A 21,518-nucleotide genomic window follows, 5' to 3' on the forward strand; every position below is an offset into this window, starting at 1 on the left:
TATACTCTGAGGAAGTGGCATTATGTCCACCTGTGTGCTCTCCTGAGGGAATCACATTTACGGGAAGCCAAAATAACCTAAAGATCTATTGGAATTCAAAATAGCCCAAAGATCTATTGGTCTTCAAATTACCTGAAGATCCCATCAGCAAATCATAAAGGGCCTCCCCACACAGTGCTTCTGCTCTGTTGCCCTCCGCACACCTTGTGGGTGGGGAAGGCAGCACCGTTCACAGCCAGGGCTGTGCAGAGCCTTGTGTGGGATCCACAGGAGTCTGCTGTGCCACTTGCTGTGTGTATTCCTAGGCTAAAATGACCACGCGGTACCATGCGCTAGTTATACTAGTTAATACCAGTTAATAAAATGACTTGTCGAATGGTTCCAGTCTAAGCGAAGAAGGACAAGGTAAGACTGGATTGGCCTATGTCACCACGGTAACATATACTACCCACTCCCACTGACAAAAGGAGTGTGTGTGGATGTGGAACCCCAAGGTTCATGCTCTACGTGAAAGTCAATTGTATCAGCTAGAAGGATCCAACTTAGGCTCTCTGTAAAAATTGAGAACAGTGGTTTTCAGCCTTCCTAATTCTGTGACCCTTTAATATATTACAGTTCCTCATGTTGGTGGTGACCCCAACCATAAAATCATCTTCATAACTACTTCATAACTATCCTTTTGCTATTGTTATTAGTTGCAACGTAAATATCTGCTATGCAGGATATCTGATATTTGACCCCTGTGAAGAATCAGTCGACCACCAGAGGGGTCACGCCCACAGGCTGAGAAACTGTTAATCTAGAAGCCTGGGAATTGGAATTAGGTTTTGAACCCCTGAGAGCATTCTCAATACTGAGGAACGGACATGCCGGGCAGGACCTTCCACAAGCACTGATTTTTCTAGGACAGCTGGAACCCACTGAGGTTACAACTCCAACAAAGCAGTTTCTTGAGGGGGAAGCAGAGACAGGGAGACTGGACTCAGCATGGGCAGTCCGGCTGAGGTTGCTGGTCATAGCTGTTAGAGCAGGGTCGGTCAGAACCTGTTAAATCCAGTGTGACGCCCTAACAATGACATTCTTACTCCTCTGTTTCGACATGCTATCTGCCTAGAATATTGGTGGCTAAAAAAGATTTGTCAAAACTCTGGACTGTGCCGGGCGGTGGTGGCGCACGCCTGTAATCCCAGCACTCGGGAGGCAGAGGCAGGTGGATCTCTGTGAGTTCGAGACCAGCCTGGTCTACAAGAGCTAGTTCCAGGACAGGCTCCAAAACCACAGAGAAACCTTGTCTCGAAAACCCCCCCCCCAAAAAAAAACCAAAAACAAACAAACAAACAAAAACCTCTGGACTGTGAAGAAATTGAAGAGGAGCATTGTAGTAGTTTGAATAAAAATGGCCCCCCTAGGCTCATAGGGAGTGGCATTATTGGAGGTGTGGCCTTGTTACAGTAGGTGTGGCTGTACTGGAGGAAGTGTGTCACTGTAGAGTGGATTGGAGGTTTCAGAATCTCAAGCCAGGCTCACTGGCTTCTTCCTGCTGCCTGCTGATCCAGGGGTAGAACCCTCAGTTCTCTCTCCAGCACCATGTCTGCCTGCATGCTGCCATGTTTCCCTCCACAGTGAAAATGGATTAAACTTCTGAACCTGTAAATCACCCCAATTATAAGAGTAAATCACCACCTCTATAAGAGTTGCCATGCCCATGGTCTCTTCACAGCAACAAAACCCTAAGACAGGCCTGGTGGCTCATACCCATAATGCCTCAGGGGACTGAGGCAGGAGGATTGCCTTGAGTTGGGGGTGGGGGGACTGGTTACAGTTGGTGTGTGTCAATGGCACATTTTCTCTTCAAATAAATGACGATGATAATCTTTTCATGTTTTTGTATCTAACTATTACTAGGGGAAGTAATGTACACTTCCGGATTGTAATGAAAGACCTTTCCCACAAAGGCTGCTCAGTGAGACACTGGCAGAGCCTTACCTCTGGGCTATATAGAATGCTGGGTTTCGGAGAAGCTGCAGGCAACATGGAAGCCCATAAAAGCGAAGGTGTTGACTGACAACACTAGCCACCAAAGCAGGTTCTTAGAAACATGTTTAAGCTCATCTGTGAGATTATCAGGGTGAACGCAGGGTATTGAGAAAAGTGAAGGAGGAAAATGAAAAGGGAACCATGGCCTTGGGTAAAAAAATGCCCCCCCCCCCCGCCCGCACACCCCTTGATGGGAAAGAGAGTTAGCGGGTAGACCCAAAACACCAGTCATCTCAAAGATGCATTGCCCGGCAAATGGCAGACACTGGTTTAGGGCCTTCTTTAATTAAGAGAACCGATAAAGAATGAAAGTTAAATGGTGTAAGATAACCGCTAAGGCGCTTACACATAGATGGAAAGGCGCAGATACAAGACATAGGTAAAGAAGAGCAACCATGTCACCATCTAGAAGTAGCGCAGCGGACAGACTCAAAACCCTTAAGAGAACTCAACGCTGTTTGCCTGAGCCCTGGAGCTGAGCCAGGAAAACACTGGGTGTCAGTGTTTTGTTTTATTTTGGATATAGTTGAAAGGATTTTATATAAAAGGTTTTGTAGTTGCTGTGTTTGACTTGTGACCTGTGGGCCCCATGCAGCTAAGGTTAGGTATGAATGTGATCCAACACAGAATTGTAAATGTGCTGAAAATGAGGAGCTTTTTTTTTTTTTGGTGATTTAAAGAACAAACAAAAACCTGTCAATTGCATGAACATTGTAGATTACAAGATTGCATATCTCAGTGTCGAAATGGTTGGGCACATCTGCTTTGTAGTTTTGACAAGTTAAGACGTCATGTGTCATCTCTAGTAAAACAATGCATAAGGGGCTTTAAAGGTGTGTAATTATTGTAAGGGGTATGGTGGTGAACATTTATAATTCCAACATTTGGGTGGCTGAGACAGGATGATTGACAGTTGGAGGCCAGCCTGGGCTAGCTATGATTCCTTATCTCAAAGCAAAAGAAGCTAGGAGTCCAGTTACTGAAAAAAAAAAAATCAAGATAAAGTTTTATCAATTCTTGAGTTTTAATTAAAAAAATTAAGAATTTTTTTCAGGTTCATTTTGATTTTGTGCACAGGCATCTGCCGCATGTGTCTGTGCACCGTGTGTATGTAGTCCCAGACAGGGGCGTTGGATCCCCAGAACTGGAGCTACAGATGGTTGTGAGCTGCCCCATGGGTGCTGGGACTTGAACCCACATCCTCTGGACAAGGAGTCAGCGCTCTTAATCTCTGAGCCCTCTCTCCAGAACCCAGATATATCTCTGTGTTTGCCTCTACAGGTGAGGTGAAATTTTCTCTGTAAAAGGCCAGGGAGTCACCATCAGGACCATGCAGGCTTTTCTGTTATGAAAGCAGCTACAGGCAACACTGAGCAGAGATAAATGCGCATAGTAAAACTGTATTTATTGCAACAGCCAGCAACCTGGATTTGATCCACAGGACATGATTTGCTGAACTCTCTCTCCAGAGGTCTCTTTCAATTACTTGTTTCAGTGTGGGATCATGGGAATCTCCCGAAAGTCAAGGCAAATTTTGGCTCTTTTGGATGAAGTAGTTTTAATTACATATATGAGAAGCCATCTTTTTCTTTTTACCTGACCTCTGGAGTAGGAAAACAGAGTACCAAGCCAGGAGACCTTGATAGACTGGGCCAGGCATACAGCTTCTGTAGGAGGAACATTCAAACATAGTGTTTCATGGGGAGGAGGGTTTGGTTGTGTTGAAAGGCTGCTTTACCCCTTGAAAGGCCCTTGGCAGAGAGACCTCATCTTCTCCATTCCCGAATCCGGCCCAGACCGCTGTTAAATAAGGAAACCAAGCAGAAGGCAGGCAGCGGGGACACAAGAAGCCCTGGCACGCCTGCTACCAGGAGCTGCTGGGCTGTTCCTGTCCCAGGAACAGGGTGATTGCCTGGGGCTGTGGAATGGGAAGCCATGTGCAAACAGCCGAGTGCCTCTTCCCTTGAGATTCACTGCCCATTCCCCTTGACCCGTGGGCAAGCTGCCTGAAACCGAGGTTGGCACACCGTTGCTACCTCAGCTCCCTCCACCTTCCGAGAATCTGTCCACAAGGTGCCCCCGGTTGCCTTTTTTGACTTCTAATGGCTGTACATTTTTTCCCTCCCTCTGGGCAAACTTCACCTCGTCCTGCTCTGGTACCTGGTGGAACTGCAGTGTTCTGCCTGACTCTCTGCATGTCTCCTCCCTGTTTTCCTCATGACCCTTGCCACCCCTGTTTGAGAAGCTGTGGGTCACTATATTGTGCCCAGAGGAGGAGCTTCATAAAAAAATTATTGATGAGATTGAACTACTTTGGCTTGTCCTTGGGGCAACCAGAGAAAATATGACCTTTCATGCATTTGAAGATAAAGGAAGTTGAGACATTAAGTGCCCTGTACAGGACTTCAGAGATGGCTCTGCCCACTGGAAGCCTGAGGACCTGAGTTCAAATCCCCAGCACTTAGGTAAAGCGAGATGTGACACTGCATGTCTGTAATCCCAGGGTTCCTACCACGAGACAGGAAGCAGAAATCCTAGAAGCTCACAAATACAGCAGGAAGAGAATAAAAACCACAAATCAAGATACTGTGTCTCAAATAAGATGGAAGGTTAGGACCAGCACTCACGGTTGGCCCCCGCCCTGGCATGCATGTTATTTATGCATGTGTGCACACATTTGGAGTATGTGCAACACACATGGATTATGAGAAAATGACGGTTCTCTGGGCAGTAACTTTTACTGAGCCCCAGGCTATCCTGGGCCCTTGCACTTTGTGGGTTATCTGTACACATTTTCCTCTCACTGAATCCTCTGAGCCTCCTTTAGTATGTCACCTTTGCAGATATAGGACTGAATTGGGAGAGGTTAGTTAAGGTCACGTGGACGGTACCTGCCATGTCAGGGTTTTAACTCCATAGTCTGTCTGTCTGTCTCTCCCTCTCCCTGTGTCTGTGTGTGTGTGTATCACCTGCCTTGAAAGAGGTATTTGAGGACACATGGTCCAGCGTGGGCTACTTTGGATTCTGGCTGCAAACTGGAGTGAAGGGGAGGGACCAGGAGGACCAGTGCTCACGATGCACTCGGGCCTTCAGCCTGCTGTCCTGGACATGTGCCCCATAGGGGGCAGGCATCAGATGACTGGTACTACATCAGGCCTGCAACACCCAGGTCCTGGGGGTTTCTCTGCTTATAACTGCTGTTCCATGGGCTTCCTCTCCTTGTCAAAAAGGCAACTACCTCATGTTCTCCATACTTAGTGCCCACAGTCCTGGCAAAGGGAGGCCCTTGCCTCTCTTCCCTGCCCCGTCCACCTGTCTTAGGCCCGGGCCCATCCCCACACTGGCCCTCAGTTCCTGCAAAGGCCATGTCTCCTCATCACATTAGGCTCAGTGACATGACCTTTATTTATCCTGAGCCACGATTTTCGTGTTCATGTCTCCGGCCTCTTCTGCCCAGAAGAGCTTCCTCTGTTGTTTCCAGAGGGTTCCGCAGTCTTTGGGTCCACAAGTTGCTCTGGGATGCCTTGCTCTGAGTTGTCTTTCCGGCCACATGTGGGCATGGTGCGGGGAGGGTGAGTCAGTCTCGCTCTTCAGACATCTTGTGGAGACTTTTTTGTGTCTTGAATCATTTTTGTAAAATAACAGGAAATGATTCCATTTAGAAAAAAATTAAAAATTCAACTACTATAAAAATGAGGAAATTCAGATAAGCCAAAAGATTAAAATTAAAATAACTTGAGATGCAGTGTTAACCACTGTATATTATATAGATGCACACATATATACACATGCACACACATATTATTCCACTTTATAAAAATCTACTCATACATATTAATACATAGAAAATATGCATAAAATTACTTTAAAAACCATAGACCTCTTCTCTCTTCCTAATAAATCCTGTCCTCTTTTGGTCACTAAAGGTCAGTGTCTTCTAGTGTCTGCTGTGTCTCTCATTGCATTTGTGCACTGTAATTTACTTGACTGTTAATTTCATAATCTATCGTCTCATTTTGCCTAGAACTCTGGTCAAGGTGTGTGGGGGGCGAGAACCCAGGAGGTATTTGGGGGTATTACATCTGTCCTTTTATCTCTTTGTTAAAGACAAAAATCTCATTCTCTGTAGTTTTTGGGTTTTTTTTATTTTAATTTTCTTTTTAGGTAGGGTCTCATATAGCCCTGGCTGATACTTTCCAGAAGGACTTTGAACTTGTGATTCTCCTGCCACCCCTCCGGAGTGCTGGGATGACAGGCATGGGCCAGCATTTCTGGCTTATTGGGTACCAGAAACTGAACCCAGGGATTCCTGCATGCTCTATAAGGCACTCTACCAGCTGAGGCACATGTAACTGGGGCTTTCCTGGGGTTCCATTGCTACCACTATAATACAGATGGTTGACAGATATCACTGATCAGCTCCACCGCATTCTGCTGAGCCACCGCCATGTTTCCTGTAAGCCTGCTAGCTGCCTCCAAGGGCCTCACAGCATTGGCACTTAGGCCTCTGACACAGCTGCTGTGGGGAAGTTTGGGAGGTGGTCCTCCTGCCTCAGACCCATGATCTGTTTCTGTCGTTCCCGATCCCTTCTGTCAGTCATGCTGGTAATATTAGCTCTTTCTGTAAGGCGGTGACATATTTATGAAGCGCAGAGTGACTTGAGGAAAAGTCATTTGTACTTTTAATCGTCTTTTTTCCCCTAAGGCGAACTTTTCTGACTTGACTAATTTGCTAGAAGTGACAGCTGACACCATGGTTGCCCTGAGAGTGCTCAGGAACACAGCCTCCTCATGGCTGCTAGACAGTGAACAGAGGAATTCTTTTTCTTTTTAAAGAGAACATGGGGCATACTAACCATACCCTGCTTGCACACCCTGCCTGAGCTGGGGCACCCTTAAGGTTTTTCATCTCCAACAGGCCTGACATTATTCTAGCATTTTAAAGGCAGAAGCATCATCCACCCTGTTCTTCTGCCTGGTATCTTGGAGCATTATCTCTGTGGGCATCATGCAGACTTGCCTTGGGTTCAGATCAGTGGCCTGGGATAGAGCTGGTGAGTGTGGGAGAGAAAGCGGGGATGAGAAGGCAGCAGAGGAGTGTGAGTGAGCACACACTGTGCTATTGCTCTCGGAGCTGGGCGGGTAACCTGTGCTGCTACAAATCAGGTCAGACCAGCAGTCCTTAATCAGCCAATTAGAAGAGCCAAATTGATAGTGGAAAGTGGAGGAAGGGATTTATTCAAAGTGGCCATTTTGGGAAGACAGACAAAGAGATGAGGGAAGCCCTCGCATCTGTTTTCCAGGCCCTGAGTGAGATCGGGGTTTAAATAGAGGGCAAGGAAGCTCAAAAACACTGGTGACAACTTATGCTGGAGAGGCTGTGGGGAAAAGGGAGCACTTCTGTATTGCTGGTGGGAATGCAAGCTGGTACAGCCCCTTTGGATGTCAGTGTGGCAATTTCTCAGAAAATTAGGAAACAACCTTCCTCAAGAACCAGCAATACTACTTTTGGGTATATATCCAAAGGATGCTCAACTGTGCCATAAGGACATGTGCTTAACTATGTTCATAGAAGCTTTGTTTATCATAGCCAAAATCTGTAAACAACCTAAATGCCCCTCTACTGAAGAATGGATGAGGAAAATGTGGTACATTTACACAATGGAGTACTACACAGCAGAAAAAAATAACGACAGCTTGAATTTTGCAGGAAAATGGATGGAGCTAGAAAACACTATTTTGAGTGAGGTAACCCAGACACAGAAAGACAATTATCACATGTACTCACTCATAGGTGGTTTTTAAACACAAAGCAAAGAAAACCAGCCTTCAAACCACAATCCCAGACAACTTAGACAATGATGTAGACACTAAGAGAGACTTCCATAGATCTAGTCTACATGGGAAGTAGAAAAAGGCAATATCTCCTGAGTAAATTGGGAGCATGGGGACCTTGGGGGAAGGTTGAGGGGGGAGGGGAAAAGCAGGGAGGGGAGCAGAGAAAAATGTAGAGCTCAATAAAAATCAATAAAAAAAATAGATGGCTAGGGATGTCCATATCTAAGCAGTTCCCATCAAGTGAGGCCCCGCCCACCACTGACCCACACTTATCCAAGCTTCGGTCTCATCCTGTAAGGTGATCTGGCAAGTTGTTAGAACTATGAAGTCTCTTTCAGGGAGACAAGGTCTCCCTCTGTCTTGCACCCCTTTCCTTCTCCTGTCATGAGATTCCTGGGAAATCCTTGTTTCTTCGGGGTTCATTATTTCAGCCTGTCCTCTCTGCATGTCTTAATCTCTCCATTTCTGCCAGGCTGTTTACAATATGCCCAGTCACCCCAACATCTGAATAACATCAGGGGGGCAGCGTGTTGGTTGCCTCTGCTGCTGATGCCCACCACCAAGCTTTTCTTGTAGGCTGGGAACTCAAAAGCAGCATACACTGACCTTTCGGTTTCTGTGCTTATATGACATATTCCTTCGTTATCCATCACCTTTGAATCTCCTTTCATGGGCGGAAAATGCTTGTGAGCCAAGCCTTTCAGACAAAAGTAGGTTGCTGTACCTAAGTCGTGGATGGGGCGCTGTTGCACACTGGGCCATCATGAGACTCAGTCAGGCTGCCGCGTGGGGCTTCTGAGCAATGCAGTAGCCATGATATCATAATATGAGGTGCTTTAACCCCTAGCAGTTCCTTTTAAGGTCCCGACATCCTCAAGGAAACTACAAAACCGAGGCAAGGGATGATCTCCAAATAGGAACATTGCAGTTATCAGAGCTGTTGTGTGGTCTGGAGATTTTGCAAATCAAGTCCCAGGGAGACGGTGGTGGAAAGTGCCTTGTTGTCCCAGTTAGGAGGCCACAGGGTCGCCAGAGCTTGGCCTGATTGAGACAGTGTCCTAATTTCCTTCCAAGAGCAACTGAGGTTAGGTGCTTGCTCATTGTAGGCAGTGCTGGTGCCTTCGCCCCAAATGTTTTTCTGGGCTCCTTGAAAATAGACACATTGCCTCTTTTATGGGGAGGCAGAAGGTGCCTTATCCACACATGGAAACAAAACCCAGCAGAACTCTGCCTAGGCATCTGTCTGAATTCAGAGTTCCACAGTGAGTCAGGCCGTGTCTATGGAAAAGATAAAATTGTTTTCAAGTAGGGAATCAAACTTGGTGGCTCTAAATACCTGATAATTTTAGATTGATTTGTCAGGAGACAAGATCTCACTACGTAGCAGGCTAGACTTGGTGTTGTAATCTTCTTGCCCAAGACTTTCCAGTGTTAGATTGCTAGGTGTGCACTATAGTGTCAAGCAAGAACTTGAAAAAACATTTTGAGTGTGGGGAGAGAGTGTCCATGATTGGCTTTTCCAGATAGTTTTAAGGGAAACTTTTCATTTATTCTTTTAAGAATGAAGAGGGTGTTTTTTTGTCCTCTTGAAAACCCAGAGGGCCACCATGAGCCTGATTGCTACACACTGAAAACCAGAAGAGTCGGCTTCCGCTTCAGCAGGCCGGTTCCCTGTTCTGCACACACTCGCCTCAGCACTCTCTCAGGAACCTGAGTCTTCACACGTTCCCACCTGCACCTTGTAACCATGTCTTTCGCTTTTCAAGCAGCCTTCCTGGGCCTGAGGCCTGGATGGCCTGACAGACAGTTGTCCCCCAGATGGACCCCAGAGTGCCACATTTGCCAGGATGCTTGCTGCCTTCACCACTCTGAGTGGCGGTGACCACATCCTCCTAACACCTGGGCAGGAGAGTCGGACCCTGTGGTAAACAGAGGTGGCAGGAAGAGCAGGTCCTCTATCCTGTGCTGCACTGAATATATTATGAGTGGCCAGTGCAGGGAAGAGCTTGCTGCCCTCGATAGGGTATCAGTGGGTCATTCTAAAGCCGAGATGCTGGCATGGTCTATGGGAGCAGGACCTCACACTTGTGGTGTGGTGCTGGCGCTCAATAAATGCAAGTTCCCTCTTCTCTCGGACCCGCATGGAGAAGGGCGTGGTCACCTGACAGATAGGCACTGCTGCTGTTTGTTCATCAGGAAGGATGCAGAAGACTCAGGAATGTCACTGCTCCTAAGTGACTTAACCATAGGCTGTGGCCTGTTACTGTTTGATGTTTATCACCACAGGGAAGTACAGAGGAAGTGACCTGTATCCAGGTGACACTGTCAATGCATCCTTAAAAACACTTAAAAACCCTACGACCCCGCCTCCTCATGATCCAGGTAATCCTCAAACCCACCTTTAGGCAATGGCTTAAACTGTTAACTGTGCAAAAGGCATCTCTGCAGCCATTGAACACTTAATTGCAGTATCTTGACAAGTAAATTTGCCATTGAAACAACCCGGCTAACATTCACTTTTGGAAGTCAATCCCATGAGAAGTGTTTTTAAAATGAATTCTGATTTTTCCAAAATGGCAAGATACTTTATTTTTGAAATCTTGTTATTTTAGCACCGCAGTGTTAGGTGTGAGTTCTGCCATCCCAGCAAGGCAAAACTGTAATCTCACCAGATGCCATGTAACTTATGGTGCATTTTGTCAGATCTTATTTTGTGTGGTGTATGCAAGCTTAATATAGATTCTGCAGCTCGGGAGACTATTGGTTCTCAGGACTGCAGAACTGCATTGTCTGAGTCTGCCGTACAAATCCCAGAATAAAATTTCAAGTAAGGAGTTTTTGAGCCTTTTATTCTCATGGGCTTTTTAGTAATTAGTAGAAGGCTAGGCCTAAAACCAGGGCCACAGTCTGGGTGATTTTTCTGGATGTAAGCCAATCCTGTGCCTCTTCTATGTTGCTGTCCTGGGGGAAAGGGCGATAAGTTGGAGTCAGTGCCACACCTGGGAAACCTGGGCAGGTGTAGTTGGCCTGATGGGTAGACCAGTAGTTCTCCTGAAGGCCACATCTTGGCATCACTTGGGGAAACTTCTAATAGATAGCCACGGTATTAGGCATGGGTGATGCATCCTTGTAATCTAACATTTGGGAGGGCAAGGTAGGAAATACAAAGTTGCTGGGGGTTACATAGGGCGACCTAGTCTTAAAAACAGTCACACTGCTGGGCATAGTGGCGTAGACTTGTGACCTCAGCATTTGGACTGCAGCAAGCTGGGAGGAAGTCTGGCCTATTGAACAAGTTCCTGGCCAACCAGGCCTACATAGTTAGACCTTGTTTCGTAAAATGAAACCAGACAACAAACAGACAAACAAAAACCCCACCTGTGGTGGGATCCCAGGGCTTCTAGTTCAGAAAGGAATCGTGCTGGAAGCTTCCAGAGAAAAATGAGCATGAGGCTAGGGAACCCTGGCAAGGGGGGAAATGCAGGAGTCTGGATGTCTCAGTTCTAGTCCTTCGTGTTCCTCACGGGCTGGAGGAGAAAGGCTGTGGCCTCTGGCTGCCCTCTCCTGTGTGCTTAGGCTGTTAGGATGTGTTGGGTTAGAGCTTCTAAAACAGATCACCAAGTCTGATGGTTGTAAACATGATATGAAACATTCAAAAAAGAAAGCTGGACTCTGAAGCCTTCAGATCTGTAATATCGTGTGTGTGTTGGGGGGCAGTGTCTGATACAGCTCAGACAGGCCTCACACTCACTTTGTAGTTTAATATGACTTTTAGCTTCTGACCCTCCTGCCTGTGCCTCCCGAGTGCTGGGACTATAGACGTGCACTTCCGTGTCCATGCTGGCTCTCCTGGTGCTTGGGATCAAACCCAGGAAATGTGTCCAACCTAGGAGAGCTCTCCATCAGCGGAGCCATGCCCCAGGCCCTCCACATCTGTTTCCGTAGTGGATTTTATACACATCTTCTGATAGGCATTGCCAGAAATATTCGTGTTCGAATTTAAAAATAAAAACAAGTAGAAAATACATATGTTCAAGGAAAATTGTTTTTCTCTTTGAACTGTTTTGCAAACTCTCTTGAAGTCTGTGTGTCCAGTCATAGACACAATCTCTCCTTCACCTCGTGCCTTATTGTAGGCCAGGGTTAAGGTAAAAAATGAGAGCAGAGGCTCCCCGTCACCTGCTCCTGGAATTAGGTTCTGTACGTTACTGCGTCCAGGTTCCTACCGCAATACTAGAGCATTCTGGGTTCTTCCTTGGCTCATGTACCTCTTGGGACCACATTGACAACTCACCTCGTAACTGGGTTTCCACAATTTCCTGGTCCAGGGTGGCCTTTCCATCCACCATGTCTGCATTTTCCAGTTGTTTTACCCATACTCTTGCTGGTTTCCAGACCACCCAGTCTGCACCTTGATGTTTCTAACCTTGGAAAGTCTTCTCTAGTTGGGCAGGAGCTACCCTCCACTTCTCTGAAGACGAACAGGATTACAGTCGGGACTCATTGAACTAGAGAGCAAGGCCAGGCAGGGGGTGCTTGTTGAGGTTTTGTCTCGATCCTGATTTTCCATCGAACGACGAAGACACTATGTTGGGAAGCAGAGGAGGTGGAACAGAAAGGGATGGTAGGCCAGAACAGCTAATTTTTCTGAGGCATGTAATTCGTGTCTCACTTTCTACTCCACTCTAGTTTGAGCGTTTTCATCTATAACCGCTACTTGGCTTGGCCTAAATGGTTAGATTTGAGGGCAGAACTCAGGCAGACTGGGCCAAGCCATCGGTACCTCACCATGTCTGAGTCTCCCAGAACACTGGGAGTTGGAGAGCTCGTCAGGCCAACTGTTGAGGACAAGATGGATTTCACGAGCCTGCTTCCTGTATGTTCTGTTCAGAAAGCTCTATGTCTGGGTGTTAGGAGAAACCTCAACTTTAGCAGAGAGTCAGCCTCATTCCTGACTTTAGTGCTAAGGCATTCACGGCTCTTGTGACGGCGGGGAGCATTGCGTACCAACGGAAACATTAGAGATGCCATCTTTCTTTCAGGACTCAGGTTATAGTGAGAGCAGCTTGAGGTGAATGAAGCCATGTGCCCCAGACCCGCCTCTTTGAAAGGCTCCTTGATAGTGTACTGGGTGCAGGTGGGAACGCTTGGTGTTCCTGGTGAGGCGGACACCCGATGCTGGCGACCCGTGTCCTGAGCCTGACTTTCTTGTTGTTTCCAGAGCGCTGAACAGATCACTGAGCTCTGCAGGGGCTTCCCCAGCACGCGCACCAACACCATGGAAGCACCGGCCGAGAGCCAGGACCCACCTTCCCGGCCTCTGGCTCGCCACCTCTCGGATGCAGACCGCCTCCGCAAAGTCATCCAGGAGCTCGTAGACACAGAGAAGTCTTACGTGAAGGTAATGGGACGGGCTGGACATTCCTATCTCCTTGAATGATAGTGAGGTCACACCTCAGATCACCTCTGTCTGAGACAACCGCCACTCAGGAGGTAGATACATGCTCCTTGAGGTGGATTGCCGCAGGGAAGGGAAGACAGGTTGAGAGGGAAAAGAACTGAGAAGACTCGAAAAAAGAAAAAAAGAAAAAAGAATTCTTGGCTTGTGTCTGTTGCCAAGGTAGCTTTCACTATGGAAACAGATGTTGTAGTTCATTATTTGCAATCTGTGGGAATGAAGTCTACACTGCTTTAGCAAGAAGGGTAGCGATCACTTTGGGTTATGAGGAGCTGGGGAGCAATCTGTGCCCCAGGGGCCCCGAAGCTCGGTCCTCAGAGTTCAGAGTCCTCCTATCCATGGAGATCCCCATGCAGGATGGAAGCCCATGCACAGGTGTTTCGGCCATCACACGGGATGTCCTCACACCATGACGAGGGTGTAGCTACCACAGACTTGGGTACCCACACTGAATCCATTTCTCTGACTTTTTAGCTAGCCTCTAGTTAGTGCTTTGGGAAATGTTTATTAACACAGGAGATTAGAAAGAGTAGTATTCTTTGCTTTAAGCATTTTCTCATGCTTTGGGTCTATCTTAAACTCGCTGCATTTGTGAGTTGTAGAAGGGTACGGCACAGGACAGTGGCTGGGAGTCCAGGCCCAGGCTGACTTGTCTTCATGGCCCTCGGAAGGTCCCTGTGCTTGTCTTCAGCTTTCTAGACCTTCCTAGTCTGTGAAACCCGGGAGTTACGCATTGCACTGGGGGGTGGATGGAGGAAAGCTAGAGGGTTGAACTTTACATTCCATTATGTCTTGTCCTGTACCCAGTGGAAGAGAGCTAGAGTGTCTGCCAGGGAGCCCGCAGGTTCCTACATGACCCAGCATGCCCATAGGCCCTCTGGGAGCTGTGACTGCTTCTGAGGCTCAAGAGCCCTCAGGGACATGTCACGTGGCCTCCCAGACCCTGCTGGGTCCAGGGCAGAGTTGGAAATGGAACTCATTCTCCTTTGCCACACAGTTTCCCACCTTCCTTTTGGAATGCCCTGGATCAGACGGCCATTTCCAATGCTTCTTATTAGCGACCAGGTAGGCAAGGAAGGACCAACTCTCCCTTCCCTGCAAGAACCCTGCCATTTGTTTTCATAGGGCTCCAAGCATGGAGGCTCTTTGTCACCCCCAGCTCAGCGTGACCCGCTCTTGCTGTGCAGTAAGTCCACAGAGCAAGTGGCATTAGCCTGACAGGGGTGACTGTCCGACAAATAACCAGACCTAGTGTGAACTTAGCATTCACGATGCTCCCTACTAGTCCTCCATCTCTTTCCTGTGGCCGACCCTTAACACAGTTTTCTTGCTTGAACCTAACTCCAAACCTCCGCATGCACCTCAAGATTTTCCACATCCGTGTGTCCCCCAAGATTCGATCCAGTAACTCACAGATGACTTCCCTTCCACATTCGTGTGTCCCTGAGATTCGCTCCAGTAACTCACCATTGCCTGCCCCTTCTCACATCCCAGGTTGCTGTGGAACAAGGAGGGAGGGGGGGAGCCAGGGAGGCTTTTCATTGTGAAGTGCCAGCCAGCCGAGCTGAGTTCTGGGTTTGCTCTCACAACTGCGTGGCACTCTGGACTTCACAGGGCTCTCCGGTTTCTATGATTCTCCCTTGCAAAGCCGGGGAACAGTAGTCAACTATCGCTAGATACACGACTCTCAATTCTTCCTAAAAAATGAAACTCTAAAGTCAAGTCTTTTCTGTAATTAAATTATGGATTGCTTCTGGCTTCAAGTTCTTAAATAGAAACTTTAGTGGGATTATGTAAGTACTTACACTGCTGTGTTCTCCAGGAGACTAACCCAGTAGTGACTCAAGTGTGGCTTTGATTGTAAACATCCCCACTGCTCCATGGTGGGGCTCTTGTACTTGAACATAGGAGTTGGAAATTCTCCTGGTTTTAGCCTGAAGCTGGAGAAATGCCTAGGTCTTGTCCCTCACAGCTCTACCCAGACTGATACCCTGTTCCCTAGCATAGAAGAGAAAGCCAGGACACTGGTATCCAGCCACAAGGGCAGCTCTCTCTCTTCCTCTTTGGAGAAATGGCGCCTCCTGTGGCAGGAAAGACAGAGCCTGTTCTGTTGGGAAGAAGTTAGCCTCAGAGCGGGGCTGGCACTTCACAGTGACCACGTCAAATCCAGTAGGTGGCCATGTGGTGGCATCAACCTTTGTATTAGGTGAGCAATGATAACCACTTTGAAGGTCAAGAATTTCAACAAGACAACTATGTCACTGGTCCTAATGGGAGTCTCTGGAGCTGCTGCCTGGGCTACTGGAATCTACTGGTTATTTCGGAGATTTGTGTGCTAAAGGGACTCTTCTCTTGACTTGCAGGATCTGAGCTGCCTCTTTGAATTATACTTGGAGCCACTCCAGAGTGAGACCTTTCTTACCCAAGATGAGGTAAATTGTGAATACTTTTCTTCTCCTCTGACATGCCAGTCCTGTCTTTGAGCCTTTTAGCAGAGGTCCTAGACCTGGTGTGCTCTTCTTTTAACATTACAGAGCGATGTTCTTACCTACAGAGTTAATGCCCAAGAACCCCAGTTAAAAAAAAAAAAGCAACAACAACTTGCTTTTCTTTTTTTTTTTTGAGACAGGGTCTCACGGTGTATCCTGGCTGGTCTGGAATTCACTATGTAGACCAGGCTGGCCTTGAATTCACAGAGCTCTGCTGGCCTCTCCGTCCCTAATGCTAGGATTAACGTTGCATGACACAATGCCTGATGTAAAGAAGTCATGCTTTGATTAAGTTGGTGATTTGTGCAGGCTGAATCCATAGCTGCCTGTGGCTTCATGTGGCCCATGGATGCAGGCTGGGCACAACTGTTAGAATAGAGCTACAGAGCCCCAGCGAACACTGAGGGTCATCAGAAACTCTGTGTGTGACCTCCTTTAAAGCCACTGATCTCTGCCGTGAAGGCACAGCGGCACACTTAGGAAGGCAGAAGGGTGGGCTTGTTTTTCTGTTGTTGTTTTATTTGGTAAGAGGTACAGCCAAAAGCTACTTGCCAGTATATGAATTGTTAATATTAAATCACAAGAATTAGCTCCTTTCCAATGACTGCCATTTCTCCCAATTTGAATTCGAATCCACTTGAAAAGTTACTTTGAGACTGTGGGATTGCAGGGAGCCGGAGCTGTGTCTCTCTCTAGGTATAGAGTACACCCTGTGAACGTGCTCTGTAAGCATCTGCTATGCCTGCTTCTCGGGCACGCATCTATGGTGGAGGTGAGGGAGTCTTGCTTGGCCTGGCTACACCTTTTCCTGCCTCATCCCCGCCCTTCCTGCAGATGGAGTCACTGTTCGGAAGCTTGCCGGAGATGCTGGAGTTTCAGAAGGTGTTCCTGGAGACGCTGGAGGACGGAGTCTCTGCTTCCTCGGACTTCAGTGTCCTGGAGACCCCCTCCCAGTTTCGAGTAAGTCTTTTTGGATTTGCATTTAAAGCAAACACAAGTGGGTAGGGTGTAAAGTTCTCCCCTAAATCGATGAATTTAGTGTGATCCCTTGCCCTGCATTCTCCGTGGGTCAGGGAAGGCAGCTTTGTGGTTTTCTCCCAGACTGCTTTCAGCGGTCAGCAGTCTGGATCACCTGACTGCTGGCCATATCGGTTCTTCACTATCAAAAAAGATACTGCAGCAACTTTTAAGAAAAGATTTACTATGATAATATATAGTGTTCTGCCTACATGTAGGCCTGTATGCATGAAGAGGGCACCAGATCTCATTACAGATGGTTGTAAGCCATCACTATGTGGTTGCTGGGAATTGAACTCAGGACCTCTGGAAGAGCAGCCAGCATTGTTAACCTCTGAGCCATCTCTCCAGCCCCTGTAGCAATTTCTTTTTAAACAAGAGCAGCTTCCCTGCCCTGGATTCCCCTCTTATGTGGTCCTGAGAAACTGGGTTGGAAAATGTGGGTTTCAGATGGCCATCGGAGAAGTTTGTGCCTTGTGAAGGAATAAGGACCATAGCCAATAGGATGTTCGTCCAGGAGTGAGAGGGTGGGGAAAAGTAGAAAGGGGTTTTAGAAGCATCAGTAGGCACAATTCATCCCAAATAATGGAGCGGGCAACTCTGAAAGTTCTCACACCACCTTAGACCACTGTAGTCCCATTCATCAGATGCAGTTAATCTGCTACCAGGAAGCGCCTCTGCCAGAACCTTCCCCATCCATCACCATAGATATAGGCGAGTCAGGGCAGACTGGTCTCCACCTACAGACTGAACAGAGCAGCAATGACAGCAAATTACCTGCTGAAGCCAGAGTACATGGGAGACGTGTTTGATTTGAGCTTTTCTTATCCCTTCCAGAAGTTGCTCTTTTCCCTTGGAGGCTCCTTCCTCTATTATGCCGACCACTTTAAGCTGTATAGTGGATTCTGTGCCAACCACATCAAAGTGCAGAAGGTTCTAGAGCGAGGTGAGTTGTTTAGAGCCTTTATAAACTGTTAATAAGGGGTAGGTCTGCATCCAGCAGGTAGAGGGTTAAATGTGATTTTGATGTGCTGTCCTCTCTTGACCTTGAAAATGAGAAAAAGTTAGAGGGACACTTCAGGTTCTTCACAGTTATGTAGTAGTGGGCAGGTGGGCTTTGCTGTTCCTGTCTGTCAAACCATTACAGCCGCAAGCCTCGGGTGACCAGAGAGAATACATGCCCTGTTTAACTCTGGTGTTAACTTTCTTAGGCATGTGGAGCTACTACACTGTAAAGTCCCATCATCTAACTCCAAGGAAGGGCATAGCTAAGTTGTTTCCTGGTGGAACTGGGAAAAACTGCCTCCCAGAGGCCAGAGGTCCCCTCTACTCTCATGACTCACAGAAGGGGGTGGGGAGGAGAGGCTTCTCTTACAATCTTGGGTGTAAGATCTCCACTAATGCAGTTCAAACCCATTTGATTTAAATAGGGAACTTTGCAGTATTGCAGAAATTCCGAGTTTAATAAATGCATCTCGGAATGCTTCAAATGACGGTGAGCTAGCCAAACAGCCAAAAGCATCTTCTCTGGTCACTGTCAACAAAGGACCGTGCGCATTTGCTTTCTCATTCACAAACACCTTTATAAGGGATGGTCTAACGAGGTGCACAGCTATGGTGGTTTCCCTGGTGGAACTGGGAGCAACTTCGCCTCCCAGAGGCCGCCCACTCTCTACTGCCACGGAATGGAGGGTGGGAGGCCATAGATAAAAAAACACCGAGTCCAACTTGTCCTTTGCTGTAAAACAAGAGGTCACCTCTCCACCTGCATGATCTTGTGATCAATGATGTATCCTAAGTGCTGTAGATTTTACCCTTGAGATAGAACCTAAATAAGGACATTTCTTCACACTGGTTGGTCTGTCACCAGCACCCCGTGGAACCCACTGTCCACCATCGGCACCTGTGTTTCTGTGTGCATCCTTTCTAACAGTGATGGACAGAGGCTGCTCTGGCTGCTAAGGGGTCCCCAGGCCCCACCGGGTGGAAAGAACTGCCTGGAGCTGTGGGGTGATGGCAGCACGGCTTCATAAGGCGAGTGTAGAGAGGAAGGACAGCCAGCGCTAGGGCAGGAGAGGAAATGCTTTTCTGTATGGATCGTTGTCGTAACTGTTGAAGCTCATCTTTGGGCCGCCCAGAACAATCTGTGATGGGTATGCACAGCTGCACTGTGACTCCATGTCCCTTTCTAGAGTGGGGACTGGAAAGCTTCCTGCACCCGCAGGCCTTGTGAGAGAGATGACAGAGACCTGCTAATACCTGGGTACTTCAGCTGTGGACGCACTTTGGGTTTTTATTACCAAACAGCATTAGGACCGAGGAAATAATTGCAAAACTATGCTGGAAGGTAGCATTATACTGTTCAGTTCATCCTACTGCGCTCTCCTAAGGGTCTTTTATCCATTGCTTGCAGCTAAAACCGATAAAGCCTTCAAGGCTTTCCTGGATGCCCGAAATCCCACCAAGCAGCACTCCTCGACGCTGGAGTCTTACCTCATCAAGCCTGTTCAGAGAGTGCTCAAGTACCCCCTGCTCCTCAAGGAGCTTGTGTCGCTGACAGACCACGAGAGTGAGGAACACTATCACCTCACAGGTAAGGCTGGAAGGAGGCTGCTTGTTGGCCAAGACTGCTAGCCAGGTGCCTGTAGCTTTGCCCTGTGAATCCGCAGCATGGTGACTGTTCGCCTTAGTTACAGGTCTCGTATATGGGAAGAGCTTAATACAGCCATTGTTCAGAGTGCGCTCAATGAGTCTGGGGACCTCTAACTAGAGGCAGGATTTCATTGTGTAGCTCTGGCTGGCCCAAAACGCACAGAAGTATTCCTCCTGAGGGTTGGGACTGAAGGTGTACATCACCACTCCTGGCTTACAGACAATCTCACAATGAGATTGTCCCTACTGAATTGATCAAGAGGGATGATTTAAGCTTTTCAAATAATGGAATTTAGGTCTAGTGAGTTGACGTAAAGACCACAGGTCACTTGGCTGGTGACCATGCTTCTCCTGTAATTTCCATGGTCTTGACTATGCCACAGCTCATGCTTGCTGGTTGGGGTGCCACCTTGTGGAGATCTCTGAGCTCTACAGCTTCTGAGGACAAAGTACAGAACTACTGAGGTTTGTCCCTTATATCCCCTTGCCCAGGCTATAAACAAGTAACATGTATAAACGCAAACAGCTGAATGCTCAGTTGGGCATTGATAATTTACAGACATCTCTAAGTCTTTTTCCCTTGAACCTGGGAGCCAAATTCTGGCCCATGTGTCTAAGTGAGGCTCGTGCTGGCACGGAGCTCTATTCCTGACACTGAATTCAAGAGCAGCTCCCCCAAGGCTGGACCGTGTTGCACTGAATTCTGGTTCCTACTCATTTTTCTCCAGCACTCTCTGGTAAAACTGCACTTGTTTTATCTTCTGTAATATGATATTGGTTGCAAGCCACTGTTTTCTCTGGGGCACAGAAAGCACTGTTGGGATATGCGGCTGGGCTAAGGTTAGCTTTATTAATGGTACTTTTCAGAGTCTCCCAATTTCTGAGAGAACTTGAGGTAGGTGATGATCTGACTGCCCTTGATTAAATAGGCCATTGTGAGCTGGGCCGCCATCATGCGATTACTTGGGACCTGGCCTTCCATGCTGGCACTTGATGGGATTTGGAATGATGAGCAAGCACACCTTCCTGTTTTTCAGAAGCACTAAAGGCCATGGAAAAAGTGGCCAGCCATATCAACGAGATGCAGAAGATCTACGAGGATTACGGAACAGTGTTTGACCAGCTGGTGGCAGAGCAGAGTGGCTCAGAGAAGGAGGTCCGTGGGGGCTTTAGCTCGAGTAGCCTCATGCCTGGGTGGACGAGCTTAGGGTACCCTCTAGAACAGCTACATGCTTAGACATTCCTGGGGGAGACATAGCCATTTTTTTTGCTATGAATATGTAAAATAATTAAATACTTTACATAGAAATGGAATGGGAAATGGACTAAACTGGTCTAAAAATGTAATTATGTCTTGTTAGCATTGTACGGGTGAAGTCATAGTCCCAGAAATTAGAACAGAGGGAAGGGTGGCTGGGAGAATGACGGGGCTCCGTGTGTGGATAAAATACAGGGCTCGTTCCTTCCGGTGACCTTTCTGCTCCAGCCCCAGATACAGTGATTATCTGCTCACTCAGACAGTCCCAGGGATCGCTGACAGTTTCTGTACTTTCACGTTTGTCTGATTGATAACTTAGAACACTGAGCATTGAGAGCACATAGTAAGAAACAACACTGCAGGTAGAAAGTGGCAGGAACTGAAAAGGGATAGAGCTTTTTGTATGTACCTAGGTCAGTTTCAACGTTAGTATCTTATTATTGGCAGTCTGATGTAGCTTAGTGACCTGAAGTAAACACTACTAACACAGACCCCTTAGAATTCAGTGGTTCCTAACTCTCCTAATGCTGTGACCCCACAACCATAATATTTTGTTGCTACTTCATCACTGTAATTTTGTTACTTTTATGAATTGCAATGTAAATATCAGATATGTGGCCCCTGCAAAAGAGTCATTCAACTCCCAAAGGGGTTGTGACCCACAGATTGAGAACTACTGTCTTCAGATGACCGTTAAACAGGATGGTGGTGGTGGACATCCTTGATCCCAGCATTTGGGAAGCAGAAACAGGCAGATCTGAGTTCGAGG

The 21,518-nt window shown here is 47.4% G+C and overlaps 1 protein-coding gene across 7 annotated transcripts in view; it reads left to right on the forward strand.

Annotated features, from left to right (window-relative positions):
- The window catches only part of Tiam2 (TIAM Rac1 associated GEF 2), a 207,184-nt gene that overhangs the window by 179,432 nt on the left and 6,234 nt on the right, over positions 1-21,518 (forward strand). For 6 of the 7 annotated variants that reach the window (XM_075950157.1, XM_075950167.1, XM_075950172.1 and 3 more), the window contains 6 exons: positions 13,097-13,276; positions 15,697-15,765; positions 16,657-16,782; positions 17,677-17,785; positions 19,253-19,432; positions 20,529-20,647. In XM_075950157.1, coding sequence (XP_075806272.1) covers positions 13,097-13,276; positions 15,697-15,765; positions 16,657-16,782; positions 17,677-17,785; positions 19,253-19,432; positions 20,529-20,647 — 783 coding nt within the window. Of the gene's footprint in view, positions 1-13,096; positions 13,277-14,458; positions 14,520-15,696; positions 15,766-16,656; positions 16,783-17,676; positions 17,786-19,252; positions 19,433-20,528; positions 20,648-21,518 lie in introns of those variants that run through there. The other variant, XM_075950209.1, reaches the window with a different exon arrangement.

Source organism: Microtus pennsylvanicus, chromosome 1, assembly GCF_037038515.1.
Source record: "Microtus pennsylvanicus isolate mMicPen1 chromosome 1, mMicPen1.hap1, whole genome shotgun sequence".
NCBI classification, from domain to species: Eukaryota; Metazoa; Chordata; class Mammalia; order Rodentia; family Cricetidae; genus Microtus; species Microtus pennsylvanicus.